General features: G+C 42.3%; 2 protein-coding genes across 3 annotated transcripts in view; one reads left to right on the forward strand and one right to left on the reverse strand.

Annotated features, from left to right (window-relative positions):
- Positions 1 to 20,976, reverse strand: part of scarb2c (scavenger receptor class B, member 2c) — a 29,448-nt gene extending 8,472 nt beyond the window's left edge. Inside the window, exons 1-9 of one of the 2 annotated variants that reach the window (XM_066645821.1) lie at positions 20,639 to 20,976; positions 16,567 to 16,724; positions 15,018 to 15,162; positions 14,387 to 14,578; positions 13,341 to 13,432; positions 12,033 to 12,152; positions 10,384 to 10,559; positions 10,096 to 10,214; positions 6,597 to 6,670 (exon numbers count right to left, since the gene is read on the reverse strand). In XM_066645821.1, the coding sequence (XP_066501918.1) occupies positions 6,597 to 6,670; positions 10,096 to 10,214; positions 10,384 to 10,559; positions 12,033 to 12,152; positions 13,341 to 13,432; positions 14,387 to 14,578; positions 15,018 to 15,162; positions 16,567 to 16,724; positions 20,639 to 20,647 (1,085 nt within the window). In that variant the 5' untranslated portion in view covers positions 20,648 to 20,976. Of the gene's footprint in view, positions 1 to 6,596; positions 6,671 to 10,095; positions 10,215 to 10,383; positions 10,560 to 12,032; positions 12,153 to 13,340; positions 13,433 to 14,386; positions 14,579 to 15,017; positions 15,163 to 16,566; positions 16,725 to 18,278; positions 18,531 to 20,638 lie in introns of those variants that run through there. The other variant, XM_066645820.1, reaches the window with a different exon arrangement.
- Positions 19,181 to 23,960, forward strand: c15h18orf54 (chromosome 15 C18orf54 homolog). The gene is made up of 9 exons (XM_066645819.1): positions 19,181 to 19,305; positions 19,861 to 20,182; positions 21,032 to 21,422; positions 22,029 to 22,369; positions 22,482 to 22,638; positions 22,754 to 22,829; positions 22,913 to 23,095; positions 23,216 to 23,274; positions 23,364 to 23,960. Exons 2-9 carry the CDS (start codon positions 19,909 to 19,911, stop codon positions 23,461 to 23,463), a joined length of 1,581 nt encoding a protein of 526 aa, XP_066501916.1. The 5' UTR covers positions 19,181 to 19,305; positions 19,861 to 19,908; the 3' UTR covers positions 23,464 to 23,960.
- Positions 23,961 to 26,618: the final 2,658 nt, after the last annotated feature.

Here is a 26,618-nt window from a genome sequence, read left to right on the forward strand (position 1 = left end):
ATGGTCGTTTTAATGCAGTGCTGTCTGAGGGATTGAGGGTTCCTAGCACTCTGTTGGTTTTTCTAACTTTTCCTTACGGCAGAAAATTCTTAAAACCTTTCTGAGCCTTTTGATGCTGTTTCATGCCATGCACGGTTTAACATCGTTCTCAAACAGTGGCCTAATTGCTGCCTGCTGCTCCGGGTGTATGTTTGCTGCCTCTAATCCTCTTGTTTGTGTTTGTGTGTGTTTTCATTGCCAGGAATGGGTTAATTGTGGAGGAAACATTTCACTGTTTATTACTTTTTTGTTAAACCACATAACTGCAAAAAGCCTGAACGATTAAAACTTCCCTTGATGCTCTGTTATGAAACTGCTTTGTAACTCACTCACTCACTCACTCAGTCAAACTCACTCACGTTTAAGAACTGCTACACGGACAGCGCTATTGCAGCACTTGGTTTTCCTTATTTTAACATCTAACTGTGTGGCTAATCTTAAAACTGCCCCGTCTCAACCTTTATGAAATGCACTGGAGTTATCGATTTCAGAATTAAACACCAGAAAGAAAAAAATTAAGGTGTTAAAAATTGAATATATGTTTTCAAATAAATACAGATGAATAATTCATTTAATTTCATTTACATTTTAAAAACAGACGTTTGTTCATTGTTGTTTTTGTGGATGCTGAAATGGTTTGTTTACTTCAAGCTACAATAATATGACTTTTACTTACAGGTGATTTTTTGATTCCTGTTCATTTCGGCCTACACTTTTTGATCACTTTATTTATACAACGGCCATTTTCGCCACCAGCTCTTCTAGTCTGATTGATATTAAGTAGAAATTCAATATCAGCAAACTTTGGCCCCTTAAAGATCAAAATTGAAGCTGTAATTGATTACAGTTCTGAAGATAAACTCAGATAACTCTTCATAAACACAGCAATAAAAAAAAAAAAAAAAATTAATGGCTTATGGAACAATTAAATGTACAGTGCCGGGGAAAACGTATTTATACAGAGCAACTACATTTCTTTCTTGTGTATATTTATCAGCATTGCTCTAATTTTGGACAAAGAATATATTTCTACAGTGAATACACAAACATATCATTTCCCTTCACTTTTAGAGCAGTTTATTGTTAGTTGCTAAGTTTGAAACACAATGAAAAAAAGGCTACGTTTTAAGTTTTATCCGTCCACTCATACGTACAATTCAATAAATGATCATTATTTAAGAATTAAATATGAAGGAGTCTGTTTATGATTTCAGCATGTGTACGCAAACATTTGTATATGATTGTATCCGAACCAGCTCTGCTTTGATTGGTTGCCTTGCACCATGCCACATTCAAAGATGAAAATGAAACACTCCTTATAACTTCAGAGTGAGTGAGTGGTTGTGGAATAAAGAGCTGACCAGACTGGAACTTAAATTCCAATTTGACGGCATTGATGAAGAATTCATGATGTGTTCACTCTTACACTAATACAGCTCAGGAAAACACACCCAAATAAACTTCAGACTTTTATTGTGTAATTACATTTAACTGTGCAGTTAGCATTGAGATTTGAACATACCTCAAAATAATGACTGGTTTGTATTTACTTTATTTATTCCAGGTCAAAAGGGTACGTGCTGTCAGTGAAAAAACACTAAAAGGAATTAAAACAGTATGAGAACCCAAACAAGAAATAGAGCATCAGATGTTTGAGTCCGAATCTGGGTCAGATTTAGTCTGGCCTCATGGGCGTGTAGACATCTGTGTTTTCTGAAACACTTTGAACTGTGTTCCTCAGGGATTTTTTCATCAGAAGACAGAGTATTTTAAAATGTCTGAAGTTTAAAAAAAAAAAGTCCAGCAAACAAAGCCATCCGAGAGATCTGTATGTGTAGCATAGGCCTGCTGTGAGCTATAGGTTGCAACACAAAGAGCTGCACACTTCCTCTGCTCTAATCTCATTTCCGCACATTCTCAGCTGTGCAAATATTCATACTTGTGACTGCACCAGTGATCCATACATAGATGCAATATAAGCAATGACACGCTGCAGATTTTATGCAACATATTGGTTTGGAACTCACACGCAACCAAACTTTACCTGAGTTGCGAATCCTAGAGCTGCAACCGCCTCAACTTTGTAAAACATGCCAATCAATATCCAGTCACTGGATCATTTGGATAACATTTGGAGACAGAAGTCAGTATGTTGAGTAAGAAAATAATTGTTTTGATATAAAGTCAACATTAGCAAAATTTGAGAAAACACGTTATTTTTATGTAATTTTTATGACAAAGTAAAAATTACGGAAAAATACAAAGTGAAAATTAGAAGTAAATATTTTGAAACAAATCATAATTGGGATAAAGTTGTCAAATGTAACAGAATGTTTTTATTTTGATGTACATGATGTCATAATATGTGACATGTGTGATGTCATAATGTGTGGCAAAATAAACCATTATTTTCACATACACATTCAAAATAAAGAAAAAGTAAAGTAAATATTAGGCGAAATTTGGGAGAATATAAGTCGATATTTACTGAGATAAAGAGTCAAGCCGAAAGTTTAAGACGTGCTGTATTTGTAATGCTGTGAGTTCGAACATTAATAGCTCAGGGAGATGTTAAATGACAGCATTATTTTAGGAGCTGTAAATGTTTATTTATAACAACATTGAGCAAGTGCTTCAACACGGCTGGTGCAACCCAATGACGTAACTCACACTCGTGTTTTATTTTCATCTCCAATAAGTCATGGTTATGTGGGAGAAATGGGTCAAAGGTCCTTTTCCACGCTGGATTCTAACTTGCCAAAACCTGAGCCACTGTGAGATCACAGCGGATGAGGAGGTAACCCCCAGGCCATGCTCACGTCTGGTGTTTAACTTGATTATATTCTCAGTGCATGCACTTTTTGAGCAGGTGGCTTGGGTGCTATCAATGAGGAAGACTTTCACAGACAGCCACAGAAGCTCCACCCACAAGTTGATATTTTCAGTGCGTTAAGTTGTCCTCACTGTGCATGTTATGCCAATATCACAGATTTGTGATTGGTCCTTTTGCTTGCATTTCCTGTAGTAGTAGGCGGTTCTTGGCCATGATAAGTGGCGGAAGCTACCAGAATCTCCCTAGAAAGTGTGGAAACGTGAGACTCATTTTCCCAGATTTAGACATTTTTTTTACTCTGAAGCCCATGTGGTTATAATTATTGCTGTAGCATGACAGATTCCTATGCAGTGCCATCTGAGGGCTCAAAGGTCATGCTCATTCAACACGACATGGAGTTGTATTTCTCAATATTTCCTGAAACATTTTTATGATATTACGGACTGTAGATGGTGAAATCACAGGAACGGCGTTTGTAGTAGTTCCGTTAATTGGATTTAGGGCAGAATCACTCCTGTTGTAATGGATTTAATGCAGAATTTGTCTATTTTATTTGGATTCCGCATATGTTTAGTGCTGCACAATGTACTTAACAAAGTAAAACATATATATCATTAAGATGCAGTTTTAAAATGTAGCACTAGTGCATTTTGTCTTTCTCTGAATAACATGAAAGGTGTTTACTATCAAGAAGTCGTGATTCTGATCCTTACTTCCATATCGTTGAGCCCTAATCCACGTTTGACAGACAGTAAATGATAGGAGCTAGAGTTCCTGTTGTGACTCACTGCCTCTCTCTCTCTTTATCTCATTTTATCTCACTTCAATCTAATTTACAGCCCTCAAATTGACACATAAAAGGAGATAAACATTTTGCCAAGTAACACTGTGAGTCCAGGGGCTGTAAATATGAGGTCCAAATTGCCCTGAGGATTACAGAACAACAGCATGCAATGAGATGAAGGTGAGTTGATCTGCATAAAAGACTATAAATACAAACCTCAAATGGTATATATTCTGTGTTAGTGCAAAATTTAAGAAGGTGAGGTGACCGGAGCTGTCATTTTGACCCACAGTTGGTCAGAAAGACAACATTACAGTTGGTAGTTGGAGATTTACAAAAGAAAGTAGCACGTTTGGGGTCAATCTAGAGCTGGACAATAATTCAGTATCAATATATATCGCAATATGAAATGTTTCAATAACGATAAGGGTTTTAAACCCATTTTCAATATTGCGATATACATTATTTACAGCATCGGTCATGGAATTTAAAATTAAGTTTTAAAATATTAATATTGACAAAGCCAATTGGATTATGTTCGATGGGGATGTCATATTTCTTGTTTGTTCTGGGGCGTATTTGTTGTTTATATCATTACGACTGAAGCATACAAACATATCATGATATAAATTTTGGCCGTATCGTCCAGACCAGGGGTCGCCAACCCGCGGCTTTTTGATCCCTCTGATGCGGCTCAGCTTTTGAAAATAATTAAGAGTATTTAATTAAAATGTGCCCTGTGAAGGATTGGCGCCCCCTCCAGGGTGTATTCCTGCCTTGCGCCCAATGATTCCAGGTAGGCTCTGGACCCACCGCGACCCTGAACTGGATAAGGGTCACAGATAATGAATGAATGAATGAATAATTAAAATGTATTTTATTTTTGGTTCGTTCATTTTCAAAATGTAATTCTATGAAGATTATGGCGATCTTGTAACATCTAGAATATTTTAATATTTAATATTTACAATATTTTCTCGGTGGCGGCACGGTGGTGCAGCAGGTATGTGTCACAGTCCCACAGCTCCAGGGGCCTGGAGGTTGTGAGTTTGATTCCCGCTCCGGGTGACTGTCTGTGGGGAGTGTGTTGTGTTCTCCCTGTGTCTGCATGGGTTTCCTCCAGGTGACAGTCTGTAAGGAGTGTGGTGTGTTCTCTCTGTGTCTGCGTGGGTTTCCTCTGGGTGACTGTCTGTGAGCAGTTGGTGTGTTCTCCCTGTGTCTGCGTGGGTTTCCTCCGGGTGACTGTCTGTGAGGAGTTGGTGTGTTCTCCCTATGTCTGTGTGGGTTTCCTCCGGGTGACTGTCTGTGAGGAGTTGGTGTGTTCTCCCTGTGTCTGCGTGGGTATCCTCCGGGTGACTGTCTGTGAGGAGTGTGGTGTGTTCTCCCTGTGTCTGCGTGGGTTTCCTCCGGGTGACTGTCTGTGAGGAGTTGGTGTGTTCTCCCTGTGTCTGCGTGGGTTTCCACCGGGTGACTGTCTGTGAGGAGTGTGGTGTGTTCTCCCTGTGTCTGCGTGGGTTTCCTCCGGGTGACTGTCTGTGAGGAGTGTGGTGTGTTCTCCCTGTGTCTGCGTGGGTTTCCTCCGGGTGACTGTCTGTGAGGAGTTGGTGTGTTCTCCCTGTGTCTGCGTGGGTTTCCTCCGGGTGACTGTCTGTGAGGAGTGTGGTGTGTTCTCCCTGTGTCTGCGTGGGTTTCCTCCGGGTGACTGTCTATGAGGAGTGTGGTGTGTTCTCCCTGTGTCTGCGTGGGTTTCCTCCGGGTGACTGTCTGTGAAGAGTGTGGTGTGTTCTCCCTGTGTCTGCGTGGGTTTCCTCCGGGTGCTCCGGTTTCCTCCCACAGTCCAAAAACACGTTGGTAAGTGGATTGGTGACGCAAAAGTGTCCGTAGATGTGAGTGAATGTGTGTCTGTGTTGCCCTGTGAAGGACTGACGCCCCCTCCAGGGTCTATTCCTGTCTTGCGCCCAATAATTCCAGGTAGGCTCTGGACCCACCACGACCCTGTACTGGATAAGGGTTACAGATAATGAATGAATGAATGAATGAATATTTTGTCGCTCATAATACACACACACACTTGAACTTTTTGACCGCTGACTGCACGGCGCCAGTAAAATAATGACGGCACGCAGAGAGGACAGCTTTTTTGTTTGCTGCCAGTGGATAATTTAAGTTCAGCGTTTTTTCCCCATTACTACAAGGACTCAAACAGACATTGAGTATTTTACTTAACCGTCAACACAAGGTCTTTTTTTCAGAGTTAAAAATGTTTTGTTGAATGCAGAAATGTTACTTCATTTTCTCTGCAGTCGTTCATTAATTACATGAATGTAACACAGTGTAGTTTGTTTATACACAGCACAAAGGCAAAAAACCCTGTTATGCGCAGTGTTATTTCATTTAGAATTTCAAAAGAGTTTTGTGGCTCCCAGTGTTTTCTTTACTGGGTGAAATGGGTCCAAACGGCTCTTGGAGTGGTAAAGGTTGCCGACCCCTGGTCCAGCCCTAGGTCAATCAAACTCCAAAATGGGTGTCCCAACTAAAAAGTTAAAGCCAGAAAGGGTGTGAAACTTGTGCGAACCAAATATAATCTCTGCCCCGGTTCCAGTGGTGTCTACACTTAAAAAAAATGGCAGTATATTTAGTGTAAAACTCCAGTGCCTTAAATTGGGAAATGTATTTGTGCCATATACCATTGCCTTTTCATCCGTTTCTTTATGTTGCACTGACTCCCAATACTCTGTTTAAAAAGGCTCCCAAAAGAGGTATTTAAAATTGGTTTTCGTACAAAAAATCTGTTTCTCCCAGGCCACTAGGTGCCAGTATATCTGTCTCGTAACATGACGAAGAATCACAGCTCCTTTAAATTGATTACTACTTATTTCTGTACTGTTATTACTGGACACACACACACACACACACACACACACACACACACACACGTACCTGAAGACTGGGAGCTTCTCGACAAAGACGTTGACCTGAAGTCTCTTTGCTGCCTGCACAACAAACCCCGTGAGCTATGGAAATAAATAAATAATTAATTAAATAAATAAATAAATAAAATGAATATCTTTCCTCCTCTTGCTTTTCTTCCCTCTCTCTTCATTTCCTTTTTCCGTTTCTTTGTTTCTTTACTTTAACCTCTTTTGCTATTTGTCTGTTTTCTTTGTTGTAATTTAATTGTCCCTCCACATTCTCTCATCTCTTTCTCCCTGTCCGTCTTCCCCTCACCAGAAACTCTGAAGACACAGTGTTATTACTCTTTTATCTTCGTAAACATTTAGAACAATGCAGTCAATTAAATCATATAATACTTTATTGATAAAGTCATAGTAAACACATTCGTCATTATTATTAAAGGTAATGTAGTAGAAGCAGTAGGAGAAATAATAATGACAATAATAGGCTTTCCAAGTTCCCAACAAACTCTTCCTATTACTATCACTGAGCGATTTCCCCAAATGATTCACGTGTAGGAAGTGATACAGTACGGTTCTCACTCTATAATTATCTCTGTGTACAAAGCTCCGGGGCTCGGTTTTGTCGTGTTATTGTTCTGCCGTCATTGTTCACTTACAGACGTCGGCTGATGTTTTTCTCAGATGTCACCTCTCACTACAGCGGCTGTCACTGACAAAACGACTTAAACCAAACAAAAGCCAGGCCAATGTTAATAGGAAAAAAAGCCCAAAAATGTGCAGGTTTTTGTCACGGCTGGAAAACAATCAGTAAAACAGTTATTTCCTGCAGTGGGAGAGATAACAAAACAAATAAGCTTTCTTTGGTCTCATGACTACATTTTTTTTAAACTCAATTTTATTTAAGCGGTAATCTACCGGCGTCTCCCCTAGGCACTAGTCACTAATGTGCACTGATCTTCTAAACACTAAATACTGCCCTGACCTGCATTCATCAGCTCAACATGCTTGGAGGAGAACACTAAATGCTGATTCTGTTCCATGTTCTCTGCTTCACAAATACAGTCAGTTATTAGAGAGAGGGAGGGAGGGAGAGAGAGAGAGGGGGAGGGAGGGAGGGAGAGAGAGAGAGAGAGAGAGAAAAAAAAAAGAGAGTGGAAAGAGTGTGAGTGTGAGAGAGTGGATAGAAAAAAAGTTATAGTGTGTGTGTGAGAGCAAGAGAGAGAGAGTGGGAAGAAAGAGACAGTGTGAGAGTGGAAGAAAGAAATAAAAAGAGAGAGAGAGAGAGAGAGAGAGAGAGGAAAAAAAGAGTGGAAAGAGTGTGAGAGTGAGAAAGTGGATAGGAAAAAAGTTATAGTGAGTGTGTGTGAGAGAGAGAGAGAGTGGGAAGAAAGAGACAGTGTGAGAGTGGAAGAAAGAGGAAAAAAAGAGAGAGAGAGAGAGAGAGAAAGAGAGAGAAAAAGAGAGAGAGAATGTGAGGCAGTGGACTGTTGAGCCATTGTGTCATGCCACGTTTTGTACACGTCTTGCGTGCACTATGTGCCAGGAGCATGATGGGTAATCAGAAAAGAAAGTGTGAACACACCCCCATTGTCCATCTCTAGACTGTGCTGTAATTATCACACTGAGCAGTGCCTTAGGTCAAACGTATACATAGTTGTCCAAACTGTACATTTGACTATAGTCAGAGTTGTGTGTAGGAGAACAGTGTTGTTAGGGAACTGGGCGTGTAACTGGAAGGTTGCTAGTTCGATCTCCAGAGCTGGCAGGTCATGACTGAAGTGCCCTTGAGCAAGGCTTCTAATCCCCAACTGCTCCCCAGGCGCCAAGGCTACGGCTGCTTACCACGCTGGGCATGTGTAATCACTGCCCCCTAGTGTTCATTAGTGTGTGTAAACGTGTCTTTCACTGCACGTATTGGGTTAAATGTGGAGAGGAAATTCCTCTGTGGACAATACAGTGATTCTGATTCTAATTCTAACACTAACCTCTGATACTGACACTAACCTCTAACACTAACCTCTGATACCTCATCAGACTCAACACGCTCAGAGGAGAACACTAACCTCTGATTCCATTCATCAGACTCAACACACTCAGAGGAGAACACTAACCTCTGATACTGTTCATCAGACTCAACACGCTCAGAGGAGAAAACTAACCTCTGACACTGTTCATCAGACTCAACACGCTCAGAGGAGAACACCAACCTCTGATTCCATTCATCAGACTCAACACGCTCAGAGGACAACACTAACCTCTGATACTGTTCATCAGACTCAACACGCTCAGAGGAGAACACTAACCTCTGATTCCATTCATCAGACTCAGCACGCTCAGAGGACAACACTAACCTCTGATTCCATTCATCAGACTCAGCACGCTCAGAGGACAACACTAACCTCTGATTCCATTCATCAGACTCAGCACGCTCAGAGGAGAACACTAACCTCTGATACTGTTCATCAGACTCAACACGCTCGGAGGAAGACACTGACCTCTTTTATCACAGAGTTAAAATAACAGTTGTCCCGTCCGGCCACTGTCTTCACTGTAAATATGCAAATGACACTAACTGGTTTATCAGGAAAGGGAAGACTCACAGGGATGTGATAAAAAGGGTTAACACCCTTTGTGATAAAGAGCGCAAACACCAAGATACAACCTCCACCACAATAAACTGTCCTTCACCAGCAGCCGCAGTCGCAGCAGAGCCTTCCCGTCTGCTTTATAACAGCCAATCAAAACAAATGAGCTAATTATTTTTCCACTGAACGTCCATATTTCAAAATACAAAGGTATCCCTCATGCACAAGCACGGGAAAAGGACGCAAGAGATGCCTAGGTACATCCTTCCTTCCAGTGTGGGTCTGAAAGGATGTGGGCTGTACAGAACATGAACTTGACCTGAGGAATATTTCAGGACTGATTGCTTTACTTTAAAAAAGTGTAACCAAGTGGTAAGACTGAACTTTGGGTGTATGTCTGATGATTTATTTATTTATTTTTATTATTTTGAGGTCCTGAAAATGAGTGTTACTTATTAATGCTTTAGTTAAACAGTGATTGCGGCAAAACTAATGATGGCAATGAGTCAGCCAATGTCACACACTCGAGCCATTATAAAATGACCTGCAGGATTAGTAGATTTCATCCATACCCAGATATATACCCCTCATATATATGTTTATGTGGTGTGAAAGCTCAAAATGGTCAGGACGTGCTGTACATATGTCCATTAGAGACTTTAATGTGTAACTTCAGTGTTGTTTCTGAATTAGGGAAATAAACAGAAGTACCATACTGCCCTCTTGTGTAAGAGTTGGTAACTGCACAAACAAAGAGGACTGGCCAAAGCCTGAAGGCATGAACTTACACTGTCACACTATAAAACAATATAATATAATATTTAGTGGCTTCAGACACAAGGATACAATGCAGGTACTGACTAATGAACAGCTGTTTACTGTCCTGTCCTTCGCCTGAGCTCTGTTTACATGTGTTACAATAAAGTGGGGGTTTACCGGGTTTATATCGATGGCCGTCTGATGCTCCATTTTATTGGGCTTCATCCCAAACACATCGTCAACATACTTCTCATCGGCCTGATAGAAATGAGGAGATGACATAATGATCGGAGCACCTGAGAGAAAAGAGGATAGTAAAGGACTTCAGATACAGAATCATTTGTTGATTCATGTATTCACTGATTCATGAATCGTTCAATAATTCCTTAAAATATTCTTGTTTATAATCTTGATCTAATCTGAACTTCACAAACAGCTTAAAACACACACAAACACACACTCAACCTTGTTTGCAGACGCTGATGTTGAGGAGGCCAGAGCCGAGACACTTCCCGTCCACACAGAAGCCGGCGTTATCGGGGTTAACAGTGACATTGGCGAACACTGCACTGGGAGGAACAAAGCGGTACGCGGGAATGTCCATCACATTTAGTTCGGAGTCGAATGTGGCGTACAGGGACCTAAGAACACACACACACACACAAGGTACTTCATTTTAAATATCCCTGTACCATATACATCAGAATATTTCACATTTCATTGGTTTGATTCCCAGCTCGGACAGGAACACCATGCTACACCAGTAAGAGTCTCCTCCCTCAACATCCACAGCTGGGTGCCTTTCAGCAAAGTACCTAACCCCACACTGCTCCCCAGGTGCTGGGATGGCTATCCACCACTCTGTGTGTGTGTGTGTTGTGGGTTCACTGCCACATAAGGGTTAAACAGGTTCTGCCCGACTGCAGCGATGTCAGGGCGTGTTCAGACATGTCCGCTTGGCTTTGATGAATTTAAAATGAACCCTGGTTGTTCGTTTAGTTTTTGAGCACATTTGGACTAACGGCATCTAAACGAAGCCAACACAGGATGTGAGGTCACAGGATGCGACAGTAAACTTCTTTGGTTTGTGCTGTGGAGGAATTTCTGTTTTATCTTTCTCAAAAATGAGAGCGAGGAACTCGGATTAAGACATTTCACACGTCTTTCATTTCCCAATGTTTATTACAAAACGAAAATGGTTGCTTAGGCCATTTCCACGTCCCAAACATCTCAAATTAACGTGAAAATGCTTTGGGCCGTAGTCTGAAGATCGTTAGTAACGGCCGGAGTGACGTAAAAATCACATAAATTCCGATCTGGCCGCTCAGACAGAGTCAAACAGCCACAGATCAGATATGGATCGGATTTCAACACCGCATACGAACGTGGCCCAAGTCTGATTTTAAAGAAGTCAGATTGTGGTTGTCAATGTGATTTGTGCTGTTCACACAGACACACAAACAACACAGCTGAATCACATATGAAGAGCGGGTTTTTTTTTAACATAGTCAGCCTCCAGTCAGTAAAAGTACCACCAGGTAAAGTACATTTTTTTTACTTATTTCGGTTAAATTAAGCAAACAAGGACTAAAATGTAATAACGTCTAATTGTCGTTTTTAGTCCAGTACAAGAACATCGACAAATATCAACATGCACTAAATGTACCATTTTCATCAGATTTTGTCAATAAGTGTTTTGCTGTATTTCTACAGTTAATCCTTCAGTAATTTTTGAAGACCGCTATAAAAATAGTTAATACAACATTGTAATTCATGTTTATGAAAGTAAAATCCAACTCTAACACCTCAACCCTAACGCTGGCAAACTCACTGCAGACACACTGACCTACAAAACCAGTTCTTCTTTCACTTCGCTCTGCCTCCCACACAGTGGCTCAAGGGCTGTTTACAGGCCAGTGTCTGTGCAATGCCTCTAAATCCAAAAGGGCTTTGGCCTGCACTGACCTACATAAAGTCCAGCCTAGTGGCAACCGACTGGTTTAGACTTGTGGTCAGACCTGATTAAACAACAATGAAGAAATATGAGTCAGGAAAGGCCAGATGTTTATGATGGTAGAGAGAGAGAGAGAGAGAGAGAGAAGAGAGATCTTCACCTGCAGAGGTCAGAGGAGAACATGTAGAGTTTCTCAGTCTTGGTGACGATGGGATGAAAAGATGCTCCGTTCGTTCCGTTGATCATGTTGCACTCGACAGTGCTCCACCAGTTCAGAGAGCTGCCACATAAACACATGAAGAGTCTGATTAGAGCGCACACACTAATTCTGTAATGGGGCTCACAGCACAGACCCGGGCAATCGGGCACTAAGCAGGACTTCTCAATAAACACTTAATTATATTAAGCCCAGTGTTATCTGTCTAAATCTGTGTGTAGCTACGGTTGTCAGGTTGCACACATTTCTGTTCTAGTCTGGACTCACTGAGGTCATTAGTTTCAATTTCATTTGTCAGTGTTCTCACAAATCCATCATCCAGAACCTGAGAATCTCTGGGGGTCGACAAATACTGACCTGCCATTGTAAGAGAACAGTAGGCAGGTATTCAGCAGGTATAGCAAACGTTATTCATTCATTCATTTGTAACCACTTCATCCTGAATCACTGGGGCAAGACAGGAACACACCCTAAACAGGGCATCACACACTCACCCAGTCAATCTCACACTCACCCAGTCACTCACACACTCACCTAGCCACTCGCACACTGACCCAGTCACTTACACCTGTGCAAAATTTCACACACTCACCCGGTCACTCGCACACTCACCCGGTCACTTAAACACTCTCACACACACACACTCACCCCTGTGGACTGTTTCACACACTCACCCAGTCACTCACACACTCACACCTGTGGACAGTTTCACATTCACACAGACACGCGCACACTCACCCAGTCACTCAAACACTCTCACACACACACACTCACCCCTGTGGACTGTTTCACACACTCACCCAGTCACTCACACACTCACTTACACCTGTGGACAGTTTCACATTCACACAGACACGCGCACACTCACCCAGTCACTCAAACACTCTCACACACACACACTCACCCCTGTGGAGCTTCACACACTCACCCAGTCACTTACACCTGTGCAAAATTTCACACACTCACCCAGTCACTTACACACTCACTCACAAGAGTCTTCCCACCATCATGTTTTTTTGTTTTTTTTTATTGTGGGAGGAAACAGACACAAAGAGAACACACCACACCCCTCACAGACAGTGATCTGAGAAGGGGATGGAACCCAGGACCCTGGAGCTGTGTGGTAGAGTCACTTTCTACAGCGCCACCCTGTGGCCCACCAACTGGTATAGTTCCCTCCTTGGTCCTGTGTCCTCTCCCTGACCCCATGACAGTTATAAAGAACTCTGAAGGTGTGACAGGAATTGTTACCTCTGTCCTTTCCACATATCGACCCGAGCAAAGTCCGTATAGTTTTGCTTCCCTGTGAGGAACACATACTCCCCATCGTCCGTCCCATTCATCTGAAACACAGACACACAGAAGAACACCCCGCACTGAGCCTGAGGCATGTACATGCGTTTCCAAACAGGCAACATTTCATCAACATAAAAATCATTATCCTGAATTCAGAGACTCCGTATTAAGTTATTCTACTTTCAGCTGCTCCAGGGACGGGTCGCTAGTCGCCAACGAAGATCAACAGATCCACACACTTGATTTTTAACTGTGGTTACACCATATACCTTTTTATTACATATACCTTTGTTACTCTAATATATGTTAGAGTATATTTTATCTTATACAAAATCAGTAAAGCATTTTGGCTGCACTTGTGCATTAAAGGTGCTATACAAATAAAGAGTATTAACACTCCCGGCTGGCTTGGGAACACCTAGGGACCCCCTGAAGGAGCAAGAGGAACTGAAGGGGACAGAGAGGTCTGGGCTTCTTTGCTCCCCTTGTTTCATATGGAATCAGTTCATTTTAAAAAACATAAAACGTAGAAACATGTTAGAAATTCAAAATGGAAATACATAGAGAATCATGGCAGCATGATTTGCCCAAAGAAGACCACTCCTCGTCCACTTTTCATCGTGTTGTTGTTGTATTTCCAGTGAGAAACGGTGCTGTATCTTGATCGTTACTGAATTGAAGTAAATAAAAGAGAATATCGCTGACATCCTGATTGCTGTGGACTTTGAGACCAAAAGTGGTAATAACAATCCTGAGTCACTGAAGATATCACAGTGTGTGTGTGTGTTTGTGTGTGTGTGTATGTGTGAGAGTGATCTCACAGTTGCAAAACCTGCAACGCCAGCGGTGCTTAAGCAACATAAGAACATGTCGACACATATTTTAGCCTAATTCAGCTTCATCAACACAGGATATGACCCGAAATGTCATCTAAAACCACTGTGTGTGCATATATATATCCAGCTGTAAAATAAGGTGAATAGCTTCACTGGAAACTCTACCTTGTAGAAGAGGCCGAAGTGGTCCTCCAGAGTGGGGACAAAGACTTTGAGGGCATTGAGTAAAGGGTCCTCGTAGCCCCACAGCAGCTCGCCAACGGGCCGAGCCACAAACAAACCAATGCTCCTAGCTACCATCAAGTCAGAGATGACTTTGCTGATGATGGTATGATCCTTATACAGCTCCATCACCGTCTGAAACAACAATAATAGGATCTGTAAATAACTCCAGAGGAACAATACAGCAGCTGACTGGATTGAAATGAATCTGTGACCGTGGGGATAAAATCCAGAATGGCACTTTTAATTTCAATATATTTCTGTCAATATTAGGTCAACAGTAATGAAAACAACGAAAACAAAATGATTAAGTTCATTCTTCGTTTTTACTTCAGGAGCTAAAACAAGCCTTACAACAGCCTGAATAGATCTCGATAGGAATTTATAAAAAAAATATATATATCTGACAGATTGTAGTACATCACAGGAAACACAGGGGGCGATATGACATTTATTGTTTCCTTTATTAAATGCCATATAAAGTTCACATCAACCAAACAGACTTCTGCCACACCGTAAAACCTTGCAGAAAATATTCTCCCCACTTGAATGTAACGGTAAAACCGAGTCTCACCATTGCGGGGATGTTGACGGTCCTGATGAGGTCATCCTCTAAGCCTTTTGACATGTTGGGCTCAAACACGTAGGTTTTGGGGTTAACTGCAGCTATTTTGGTATCGTTTTCCATGAAGATCACGTTCTCCATCGGCCTATATTCTCTTTAAAACAAAAGGGGAAATGAAAATAATTCAGCACCCATCTCTAGCCTCTAAAAGACATGCTTTAGTGCTTTGTACGAGACTCAAAAACCACAAACTACAATAACATCCTAATTCTGAATCTGCTGAACATGCCTCATGTGCATAACCCAATCTGAAGCGACGGAACAGAGCAAATCATCTTACATCTTCCTCCTTAATTATCTTCCATAATTACAGTCAGAGTTTCAGAGCAAACCGAGGGGAAGTTAGGGCTAATCACATTTCGGGGAAGAGTCTTGGAACAATCAACAAAGTGACGTGGATCAGTCACAGTCAGGGGGAGGAGTCTGAGAACAAACAAGACTGGAATTAAGAGGGAGGGGAAGAAAATTTTGAGTTATCACAAGCAGGGGAGGTTTCAGAACCAAGCCCAAAAGCAAACTGGGACCAATCAGAGTCAAGAGTAGCAGTCTCAGAACAATCAACACACTGATTAGGACCAATCACAGTCAATGGGATTATTGTACTTAGTGCACAGTCAGTGATAAACACAGGGGTAGAACAAATGAACCAATCACAGGGGGCGGAGTCTCAGGAAAAATCAAACAAACAAACAAAAAACCTGGTATATAAGCTTGATAACTTAAGCCCAAAGTTGAGGACTGTCCAATGGGAATCTCCCACAGCTCTTTTCACATTGTATGGGCTTGACTTTGGGCTTAAGATATCTAGCTAAACAGAGAAATCCTGCTTTGTGGAGTACTGGGAGAACAAACAAACCAATCATAGTGATTAGGACCAATCACAAGCAGGGGGTGGAGTCTTGGTGGAAAAAATAAAGAAAAAATAATGATTGGGAATATTAGGGAGAAGAAATGGACCAATCACAGCCAGGGGTACTATCAGAACCACCAGCACTGTGATTTGGACCAATCACAGTCAAGGGGGTGGGGCCTAAGAACAAATAATTAGGATTCAGGGGTGAAGAAACGGACCAATCATATTGAAATCTGTTCAGCAAGTAACTGAAAATGTATTCATTAAAACGTGTTCTAATTGGTCTGGGGTGTTTATTATAATAAATTCACATTTTATAGCAATAATTTCATAATAATAACTCCTGCTCTGAAAGCACAGGAAGCACAGATCATATTTAATGAACAAATATCTCAGAAATACCTCCTAAGAACACACATTTGTAACTGACCACAGCTAGATGACTGCAGGGTGCTCCCTGACTTTTGTACTATATTTTTCAACTCTGACTCATCTAAACTGTGGTAAGAAAACTGAACACAAAACGTGTGTCTCATGCGCGGCTTTGATTTCACTTCCCATCAACAAAGTCCTGTGACAGTCACAAACAACACATGCAGTATATGGAAACAGGTTCAACTGAAGGTTTCTGCAGGGGCATTTTACCTGTAAGTGTAGGGGCCAACCTCAATGACCACTGGCTTCTCTCCATTCACTACCTCGTCAGGATTGGTCAAATTGAAGAAGTAAAACTGCATGTAGATAGGAGACGGAGGGGACTGCCACACGGAGAAAGCCTCTGTTCCATTTTCCAGCACCACTTCCTGTAGGTCAAAGGGCAGTGAGTCGAATGTATACTAGAATTGGTAAAACACAACAATGGTCTGGAACAACTGGTGAGGGGCTTCAAAAATAGATATTTACTGGGTCATATTTACACTGGACTAATCTCTGACTACACCTTACAGTAAAAATAAGAAAGCTATAGATATTTAAAAGATAAATATGAAGAAACCAATATAAAAGGGCGGCACGGTTGCGCAGCAGGTAGTGTCGCAGTCACACAGCTCCAGGGACTTGGAGGTTGATTCCTGCTCCAGGTGACTGTCTGTGAGGAGTGTGGTGTGTTCTCCCTGTGTCTGCGTGGGTTTCCTCCAGGTGATTGTCTGTGAAGAGTGTGGTGTGTTCTCCCTGTGTCTGCGTGGGTTTCCTCCGGGTGACTGTCTGTGAGGAGTGTGGTGTGTTCCCCCTGTGTCTGTGTGGGTTTCCTCCGGGTGACTGTCTGTGAGGAGTGTGGTGTGTTCTCCCTGTGTCTGTGTGGGTTTCCTCCAGGTGACTGTCTGTGAGGAGTGTGGTGTGTTCTCCCTGTGTCTGTGTGGGTTTCCTCCGGGTGACTGTCTGTGAGGAGTGTGGTGTGTTCTCCCTGTGTCTGTGTGGGTTTCCTCCAGGTGACTGTCTGTGAGGAGTGTGGTGTGTTCTCCCTGTGTCTGTGTGGGTTTCCTCCGGGTGACTGTCTGTGAAGAGTGTGGTGTGTTCTCCCTGTGTCTGTGTGGGTTTCCTCCAGGTGACTGTCTGTGAGGAGTGTGGTGTGTTCTCTCTGTGTCTGCGTGGGTTTCCTCCGGGTGACTGTCTGTGAGGAGTGTGGTGTGTTCTCTCTGTGTCTGCGTGGGTTTCCTCCGGGTGACTGTCTGTGAGGAGTGTGGTGTGTTCTCCCTGTGTCTGCGTGGGTTTCCTCGGCGTGCTGTGGTTTCCTCCCACAGTCCAAAAACACACGTTGGTAGGTGGATTGGCGACTCAAAAGTGTCCGTAGGTGTGAGTGTGTGAGTGAATGGGTGAGTGTGTGTGTGTTGCCCTGTGAAGGACCGGCGCCCCCTCCAGGGTGTGTTCCTGCCTTGCACCCAGTGATTCCGGGTACACACTGGACCCACCGTGACCCTGAACTGGATAAAGGTTACAGACAATATACGAATGAATTGGGTTAACCATGGTCTAGTTGGTTTCTTTTTGTGTGTCCATTTGGGTTGTGTCTAAAGATACATGTGAACAGCCCAAAAACTCTCTTTATTCTGTGTCGACATGGGCCCATAATGGGAAGAACAACACAGGTGGGGGCCTATGTTCAACCCGCCCTGGTCTGGACAACCACGCCATGGACAAAACCTACTTGTACAAAGCTGGGCTGCCCATATGTGCCCTCTACGGGTGTTCTGGCTGGGAAATTAAACATAGAATTCATCCTATTATTTAACAGCCCTCAAGAGACACCACAGTCAGTGCCAACACCCAGTCTAAGGTCCACATTTTATTCCTACAACAACAACAACTACTTTAAAGTAGGTCATCTGAATATGACATATGTTAAGCTCATGTCCACTCACCGATTTTATATTTCTGTTTAAGGCGTTTACAAAGACGTGAGTCAACACCATAGCGATCCCTGCGATTAAAGTGAGAATGGACAACACTCCAATGCTGTAGATGCAGCAGGACTTCAGCATTTTGCCCACGGGTTTGTTTGGTTTCGTTGCGGATTTCTGGTGTTTTGGGCTGGAATCTCTCTCTCTCTCTCTCTCTCTCTCTCTCATTTAGAACTGACAATCCATTATAAACAACACCCGCGTTTCACATTAAAAGTTACTTGTCAATATTTTAGCAAAAACTGTAAAAAATATATATAAATATTCTGAATTTGTGAAATGTTAACAGGAAAGCAAGGAGTATTTTTTTTTTCAAAAATATACTACAAATAGTAATATTCAAATATATAATATTAAAACATCACAAGCCATAACCAATAAGATAAAAACGAGATTCGATTTAAAAAGCAAAATAAAGCCTATCAATCCACAACATATTATATGCTTAACATTTTCAGGGAAAAACAACCCTCTAAAATAAAAACTATCCACAACACAAACGTAATCCTGCCTCTTATTTTGACACATTCCCAGGACGTTGTGAACAATCAAATTTACCGTCAAAATAACAGTCATTTAAGTAAAGGACGAATCGAAGATATTCAGTAATAAAAGATTTTACCGTTAGAGACAAGTTCATTCATTCATTCAAGAATAGTCGTAATAGTGATATCCCTTACAAACTAATTTAGGCAGTCAAAGGAATGTTAAACCCGTATGCCTTTCAAAGCTGGCTCAATACCTTATTTAAACGCCCCACGTCTTATTAACTCGTTAACACGCATTTATTAATGTAAAAATATGTAACCCACAGGACTCTGTGGAATAGCTTAGAGGGCTTTTATTTTGACAGTATTGGGTTCGCCCAGTACTGAGAGCTGGTGGAGCCGTTAGAGCCTGTTGCTAATCACTGTTTTATGTTTGTTTACATCAATAAACAATAAATAACTCACCAGTACACAACAGAATACACCACCAGCGATGACTGGTAAGTTTTTCCCACTAATTTTCACAACAACCGATTATAACGGTATTAACAGATTGTTAGATTGTAACAAAATATGTTATTACCCTGTAACTTATTCATTCACATTGAGTTAATAATTTAGATCATGTATCACTATGTTAGTAACAGGATATATTATGGAGTGGTGAATTTTAGTGCAGTTTAGTGTTGTTTTATACTTCAGCATCTGCATTTAACAGTGTATTAGAAAACTAACTAATCAAATAAATAAAATAATAAATTAGCTTTATTATGGAAAAATATAAAAATAATGTTCAAACTCAATTGTGTGAGTGGTCTATTGTGGTTCAAGTTTATACCTTCAATCATACAACATAGCATCATCATCCATAAATCCAAAAATATGAATCAAAATTAACCATAATGTGTACATCTGAAACCTCTCCACCTCTCTCTATTATTAGATGAAATGTCAGCTCTATTTTGTTAAATGTGTAATAAATAGTGACCACTTTATTACAGATTTTTCCTGTTTTCTTTTCTAAAATATCTGACTGCTTTTTGTTTGCTTTTCAGCTACAACACACCGATAATGTTGGTGCCTATAAAAACACTGCTTGGATCATGGGGTCAGTGGATGGCCTTCTCTCTCCGGAGTCGACTGTCACCTCCCTGCTGGCCAGTTCTGGAAGACTGAGAAGCTCTCTGCACCCAGAGCCAGTTCACACCATTAAATACAATGACAGAAATTATGAATCTGCCTCTGAGGCACTGGACGCTTACATTGCGGATTTCCACCGAAGCCTGCAGACCTCTGAAGCCACCGTAGGACAACTGGAACTTCCTAAAGAACCAGTCACTCCTCGCCTGCATCTCTCGGGATACAGAAACAGAGACGGTGGAGGGGTTTACTGAATTCTGAATATTTACAAATGCTTAATTATATTATTGTATCTGGGGCTGCTTTGTTGTTACCCGTGTGCTAAAACATGATTCAGTTCTTGTTGACAATACAATCAGAAAGAATATATTTGATGTCTGAAATTCCTTGGTTTTAGGACTGGGGCTACAAGGCTAATGTAGCTAACACATAATGTAAATCTATGCCTCACGCATTAGCATAGTGCGGAGTGACAACCTGATAACTAAACTTAAACAGTCTGTGCTTTCTAACATTGTATGACACAGTGCTCCAACTCAACATGTGCTAACGTTTGGACAAAATTCTTAGCTAAATGCTAATACTCTTTTGTCCAGGTGTGTAGATGATATATACACACACACTGTTCAACAATATGTACAGAAAACTAATTAATGAATGATTGAGAGAGGACAAATTAATTTAAATACCAACTTGCTCCATTGTCTGGATTAGTTCAAGGTTGAAACTCTTATATGGGTTGTTTTTTGGGTCTTAACCTACCCACCACCCCCTGCCATGGATAGCGAAACCTCTGCTTGATCACAGCAATGACCGATATATTTTTCTTTCAGCGAAAGCAATTTTACACCCTTATCTTTGTACTTAATTAGTAGCATCGCAGTTTCGTGATGATGGGGGCCTGGATTTGAGTCTTGTCTTGGGTCACTGCCGGTGTGTTCAGTGTGTCAGCCACTGGGGTTGCGCTTGTGTGCCGCTGGTGCTGTTCCCAAGCCCTGGTGATATGAGAAGGTTCACCAACAGCAGCTTTTGTGCAGTATTTGATGGCATCTACTGATGGACCCTTCTGTTCTGCTCTTATTCCAGTGCTGAAAGAAAGACTAACCCAAAGGGAGCTGGACTTCCTGAAGCTTCCTGTTGGCTCTAAACGCAGAGACTCTGACCACCTCAGTGTGACCACCGACGACCTGCTGCTGCTGCCGTCCGACGGCACGCTTCCAGTGACCCGCACCTCAGCCTTCCTCTCCCGGTCAGAGAGATACCGGTTGGGCCACCGCTCTAACTCCAGCTCCCAGTCTCGTCTGATGCCTAGTGCTGCTTCACTAAGTTCACTCCATCGCTCCCAGGCTCTAAGGACTGAGAGGTCCCTGCGGGTTGATGATTTATTGCTTAGCAGGTCGAGGACGACGTCTAGAACCCTCCCTTCATCTTCTTTTCTTTCAACCAGAACAAATCTTCAACACACTCAGGAAAAAAGGTACTGACACAGGGTAACATCTTAAATTTTCCACATCTTTAATTAATGATAGGGAGCATATAGTGACACCCACAGTGTTAGTAGTGCTAAGTTTCTCTAATCGGTACTAACAGAATGGAAAGCTATGGAGCAGCTCAAAATGACTCCATGGTCACCATGCCCAATGCCAGGAACCTGCAAGAGGGGTATAAAGCCCTGGGTTGTGGAGGGACTGGGATGGGTTGGGTCAGGATTTGGAATGGTGTTTTTGACCCAGTCATAACAATAATAATTTGAGCATCTTCAAAAGACAACGGCATCATGTTACAGGGATTAGGGATGCACTGATATCAGTTTTTCTCTTCCGATGCCGATACCGATACCTGATTTTCAAATATCGGCCAATACCGATACAAATTAACACAGTGAGAGCTGCTGGATTTCCACTCTGTTTTGAGGTGAATTGCTTGTGCTATGACTCACAGGAATCGGTGCGCCCTTTAACCGACACTGATACTTTGTGTAAGTGCCAGCCTCTGCACCGATACAACACTTGTTTTTACCATGTGTATTTACTGGCGATATTTGCACACCACAAAAATCCACTTTCCCTTTATTTTCGGACAGTGCCGGCACTCCGTCTTCCCTCCCCCGATGGATCACGAGTCACAAATCCGAGATGGACTTCTCCGGTGTTACAAGCATTCCTGATCTGAAGTATCCAGTCTGGCTGAGAGAATATGAAACCGACTTAACGTCTGAAGTCTCAAAGGTTCCCTCTTGGATCGCTGAGCAGGGGGACAACACTTCTGAAGGTTTTCAGCACCCTAACGACCTCAAACACGGTCAAACCTGCAGTGACCAGACCACACTCGGGGAGCTGCGACTGCAGTTCTCAAAGACACCTGCGGCGGCCAAGAGCGGAGAAAACACAAACACAAAGTTTGATAACGAAGGACCTTTCAGAGGTGAGTGAGCTTGAGCACGACGGACAGGGGTTCGATTCTCAGATCGGGTAGGAACAGCATGATTTGCTAGTCCTTGTAATTAGCTCACACAAGCATGTGTGTCCCTGCTCAGGTGACAGGATCGGCTCTCTGATCCAGAGGGCCGAGCAGGTCTTGAACACCCCGTCTCTGGGTCTCTGCGATAAAGTCGCGGATCTGCAGCTTAGTCCCGGAGGCTCAGAAGAGCTGCTGGAGGCCGAGCGCTCGTGGGACAATCCTCCGGTCACGTTGTGAGTAAAAGCTCATTTATTCTCTGGCTTAAGACAATGGCATTTTGTCTCCTCTGTGACTGATTAAGCCTTTGGGTACACCCCCCGTTTCTATATTTGTTCTATATTTACACAGCAAGAGTCCAGTTCCTGTTGGGGATCCTGAGGAACAACTAAACACTGAAGAATCTCAGAAGGATGCAACAGAGAAGGTTGGTCAAAGCACATTTTTAGGACTTCTGTATCAGCATCTTCAGGGATTCATGGCTCTATTTTAACCCTTCTTTCCCCTCAGTCTATTGGCTCATCGTCAGGCTACAGCAGCAGGAGGCACCACGGCCCAGTCGAGGCCCTGAAGCAGATGCTCTTCAGTCTCCAGGCTGTGGAGCAGAGGGTTTCACAGCAAAAAGAAGCTGAGAGACACAGTGGAACTGTTCCAGATCCGCAAACACAGCAGGAGAACAGGGAGCTGACAGAGGTACATGTGTAACAACTATACTGCCAGACAGAATCAGCCTAGAGCTGTGATTGGAGGGACTCAGACAAGGGGGTGGGACTAAATGTAAAAAGGTAAAAACAAATATGGTTCTTTTGACAGGTTCCTGAACCAGAGGCTGAAGATTATGATTCAGCTCCAGGTGGGCAGTCATTACAGAGGTCAGTACAGGGTTAAATCTACTGAAGAAATTATTACAGACCAGGCTTATGTTGGCTGAAGTTTCTCTTGGTTCTTGGCCTGATTTCAGAGCTCTGCATCATCTCGGGAGACTGAAGAGCCTGGTGGAGGAACTGAATCAGAAAAAGTCCAGAGAGCTGCAGCAGAGGGGAGGAACAGAGCACAGCTAACAGCCTTCGTCTCTCAGACACTGTAAAGTGTGGACTGTAGTGGGATTGTTAGACTCAGGTGTCTTGGAACTGATGAACAGTGCTGCCCCCTACTGGACTGCGCCACAGTTTTCTGTTGAAATCACATAACTTTTATTTTTCTATACAAGTTAAATAGTTCAAAATACTGCCATTGCTGCTGTGCCTTGTGAACTATCAAGCACAGAGCGTCTTTGTAATACTCAGATAGTCTAATGTTACCTCAGTCCTGTGTTGGTGTTCATTTTCAACCTGTTTATATTTTAATAAATTACGTGTATTTGCTTTTTTAAATTAATGTCAACAGACAGAAATGGCCTTTTTTAACCGTGTGGACTTTGTTTGTGAAAGCCATTGTGAATGTGTAAGAGCATGACATTATCATACTGAAACCCAGTGAGCATTTTTGAATATTAGATTACAGTTTGTTTGGTTACAAACAGCACCAACTAGTGGAAATCATTATAAAAACAATTACACTGCCAGTGAATAAAAAAAAACAGTTCCAAAACAAAAATTAATCACCTTTGTCTTTGGGCAAATGAAATATATATATAACAAAAAGCTGAGACTAAGAGCAACGATCATTCCTGTCATCAGGAGATCCTTGGTCAGGTATCAGGTTTCCTAAGCCAGGAGTGCAAAGCCCCTTTCACACATTTATGATAACCCCAAGATTTCCCAGGCTTTACCAGGAGGATCTAAGTCTATTACCCAGACTTTATCCTGCCAGCCCCCTACTACAAAGTCGAGGTAATGTCAAAGTGAGTCCTTGTGTGAATAGAGCCGCTAATGTTCCGGAGTATGCGTAAATTCATGCAATGCCCACTGCATGTGCTGCCCAGGCACCCCCCATGCCTGAACCACTTGTGAAAACACTGAGACAGTGGGTTTGTTCTCTCTGGGTGTGTAGAATGGCTCTCCCTCTCCTCTCAGTAGAAGCACAGTGATAGTCTGTGCAGGTGTCTGTTTGCTCACACAGCAGATTTTATGGTCTCCTTCAAGTGTGTTGATCCGTCCAGTGGTGCTGTGTTAGCTGCGGTTTGAAAAGAAGTGATGGCTGGCTTCACCTGTCTTGAAGGAAGCGTGTGCTCTTCACTGGATTAAACTGTAAAATTGTATAAAAAACAAACAAACAAAAAACCTGAGAGACAAATTAAATTAAATGGTGACGTCCTGGGGACTTCAAAAAAGTAGTGGATGACAGATATGTCTTTTAGGGGATTCACTATGTGGTAATCTCTATTTCATATATTGCCTATGTCAGGATTTTTGGCTATGTGCATATTTTTAGATGTTTGTTTTTCTTTTAAGGTCTGAGAGGTTATGTAAATGGAGAATGTTGTAGTTGGACAAGCAGATGACTCCTATTGTTTATTTTTCCAAAGAGTTTAAGATTACCTGTGGTCCCTGGATTTCTGGCACACCATGTTCATTGTGCAAAAATGGAAAATCCCACATCATTCACCTGTTATACATAATATAATATATAACGTAGTTGTGGAGGGTCCTGGGATATCTCATACAGTACTGCAGTTATAACTGTAATAAGTGGCTACGTTTACTATGATATAGTTATTTTTTTTTAATCATTTGTACCTAAAAATCATGCCCCCTACCAGCATTAAAATAGCCCTATTCAATGCCCAGTCCTTATCAAACCTGGCACATACCAGAGTCCTATTCTGCACTGAATGTGGCCTGTCCCACAGGTTATACCTATTTGGAAAAGGCCAGGGGCACCGGTCGTGGAGGAGGCTTGGCAGTTATTTATCACGCAGACCTGCAACTGTCCCCGCTCCCCTTGCCCAAGCTGTCCACATTTGAATGTCTTTCATTCAAATGCATATTAAAAATGCCCACAACAATATTACTTATGTACCGCCCCCCCAAATCTAACCCAGGTTTCACAGAAATACAGGACCTGTTGACATCACTCTGTGCAACAACATCCAATGTAATATCCACGTGGACTCACCCACAAGTCCATTCACTGCAGAGTTTCTGGAGCTTCTTGAGTGTACCCATCTAAAGCAGCATGTTGATGTGCCTACACACACCAGGGGACATACACTTGACCTGGTCATCACTGATTCTGCCCCCATAACAAATCTCTCTGTGTATGATATGGGCATTTCTGATCATAAGGTTATCTCTATGGAGCCGTCTGTAACACGTTTACACTCCAAACCAAAACGCCTAATGAGTTTAAAAATATATAAATTCTGCTTCTCTCAGCCAGGATATGAAAGAACTGTCAACTACTGCACACTATACATCACTTCACAACATTCTTGAGTCCCATGCCCCACTTAAATCAAGAACAGTTTCTTTTTTCAGATCATCCCCATGGTTCACTGATGAGCTGCGGAGAATAAAGACAACTGGACGTGCCCTTGAGCGACGATATGTTACCACAGGACTGGAAGTCCATAAGCAGGTTTACCGTGCCCAGCAAAAGGCCTATTCTAAAGCTCTGGCCACAGCTAGGTCTCAATTCTATTCATACAAAATTAGTAATCATTCTGGAATCTCAAGAAAGCTATTTTCTACAATAAGTCACCTCCCGAAACCCCAAACCCATACATGCAGCGACCACACAGAAGAACAGTGTAACCGGTTTATGTCATTTTTCTCTAACAAGGTAGAATCCATCCGTTCTGCCTTTCCATTACCATCCCCACCTGTATCAGTGATGCAGACTCAGAGCCAGAGACCACACTCTCTCACTTCACTGATACTACACATAGGCCCTCCACATGCTCACTCGACCCTTTTCCAACATCATTGATAAATACAAACAACTCAGTCATTAGCCCACTCATCAATGCAATTATACATAAGTCCCTGCAAACTGGCCAAGTCCCTTCAGTCTTAAAAACTGCTCTTATTCGTCCTCACCTGAAAAAACCCTCATTAGATCCTGAAAACCTGGGAAATTATAGACCCATCTCCAATCTACCATTTCTCTCCAAGGTCTTGGAAAAAGTTGTAGCAGCATGACTCCATCACTACCTCCATACACACAGTCTGTATGAGACTTTTCAATCTGGTTTCCTCTCTGCACACAGTACAGAGGCAGCCCTGGTCAGAGTTACCAATGATTTGTTGATGGCTGCTGACCAGGGCTCCCCGTC

This window comes from Hoplias malabaricus, chromosome 15 (assembly GCF_029633855.1).
Source record: "Hoplias malabaricus isolate fHopMal1 chromosome 15, fHopMal1.hap1, whole genome shotgun sequence".
Lineage (NCBI taxonomy): Eukaryota > Metazoa > Chordata > Actinopteri > Characiformes > Erythrinidae > Hoplias > Hoplias malabaricus.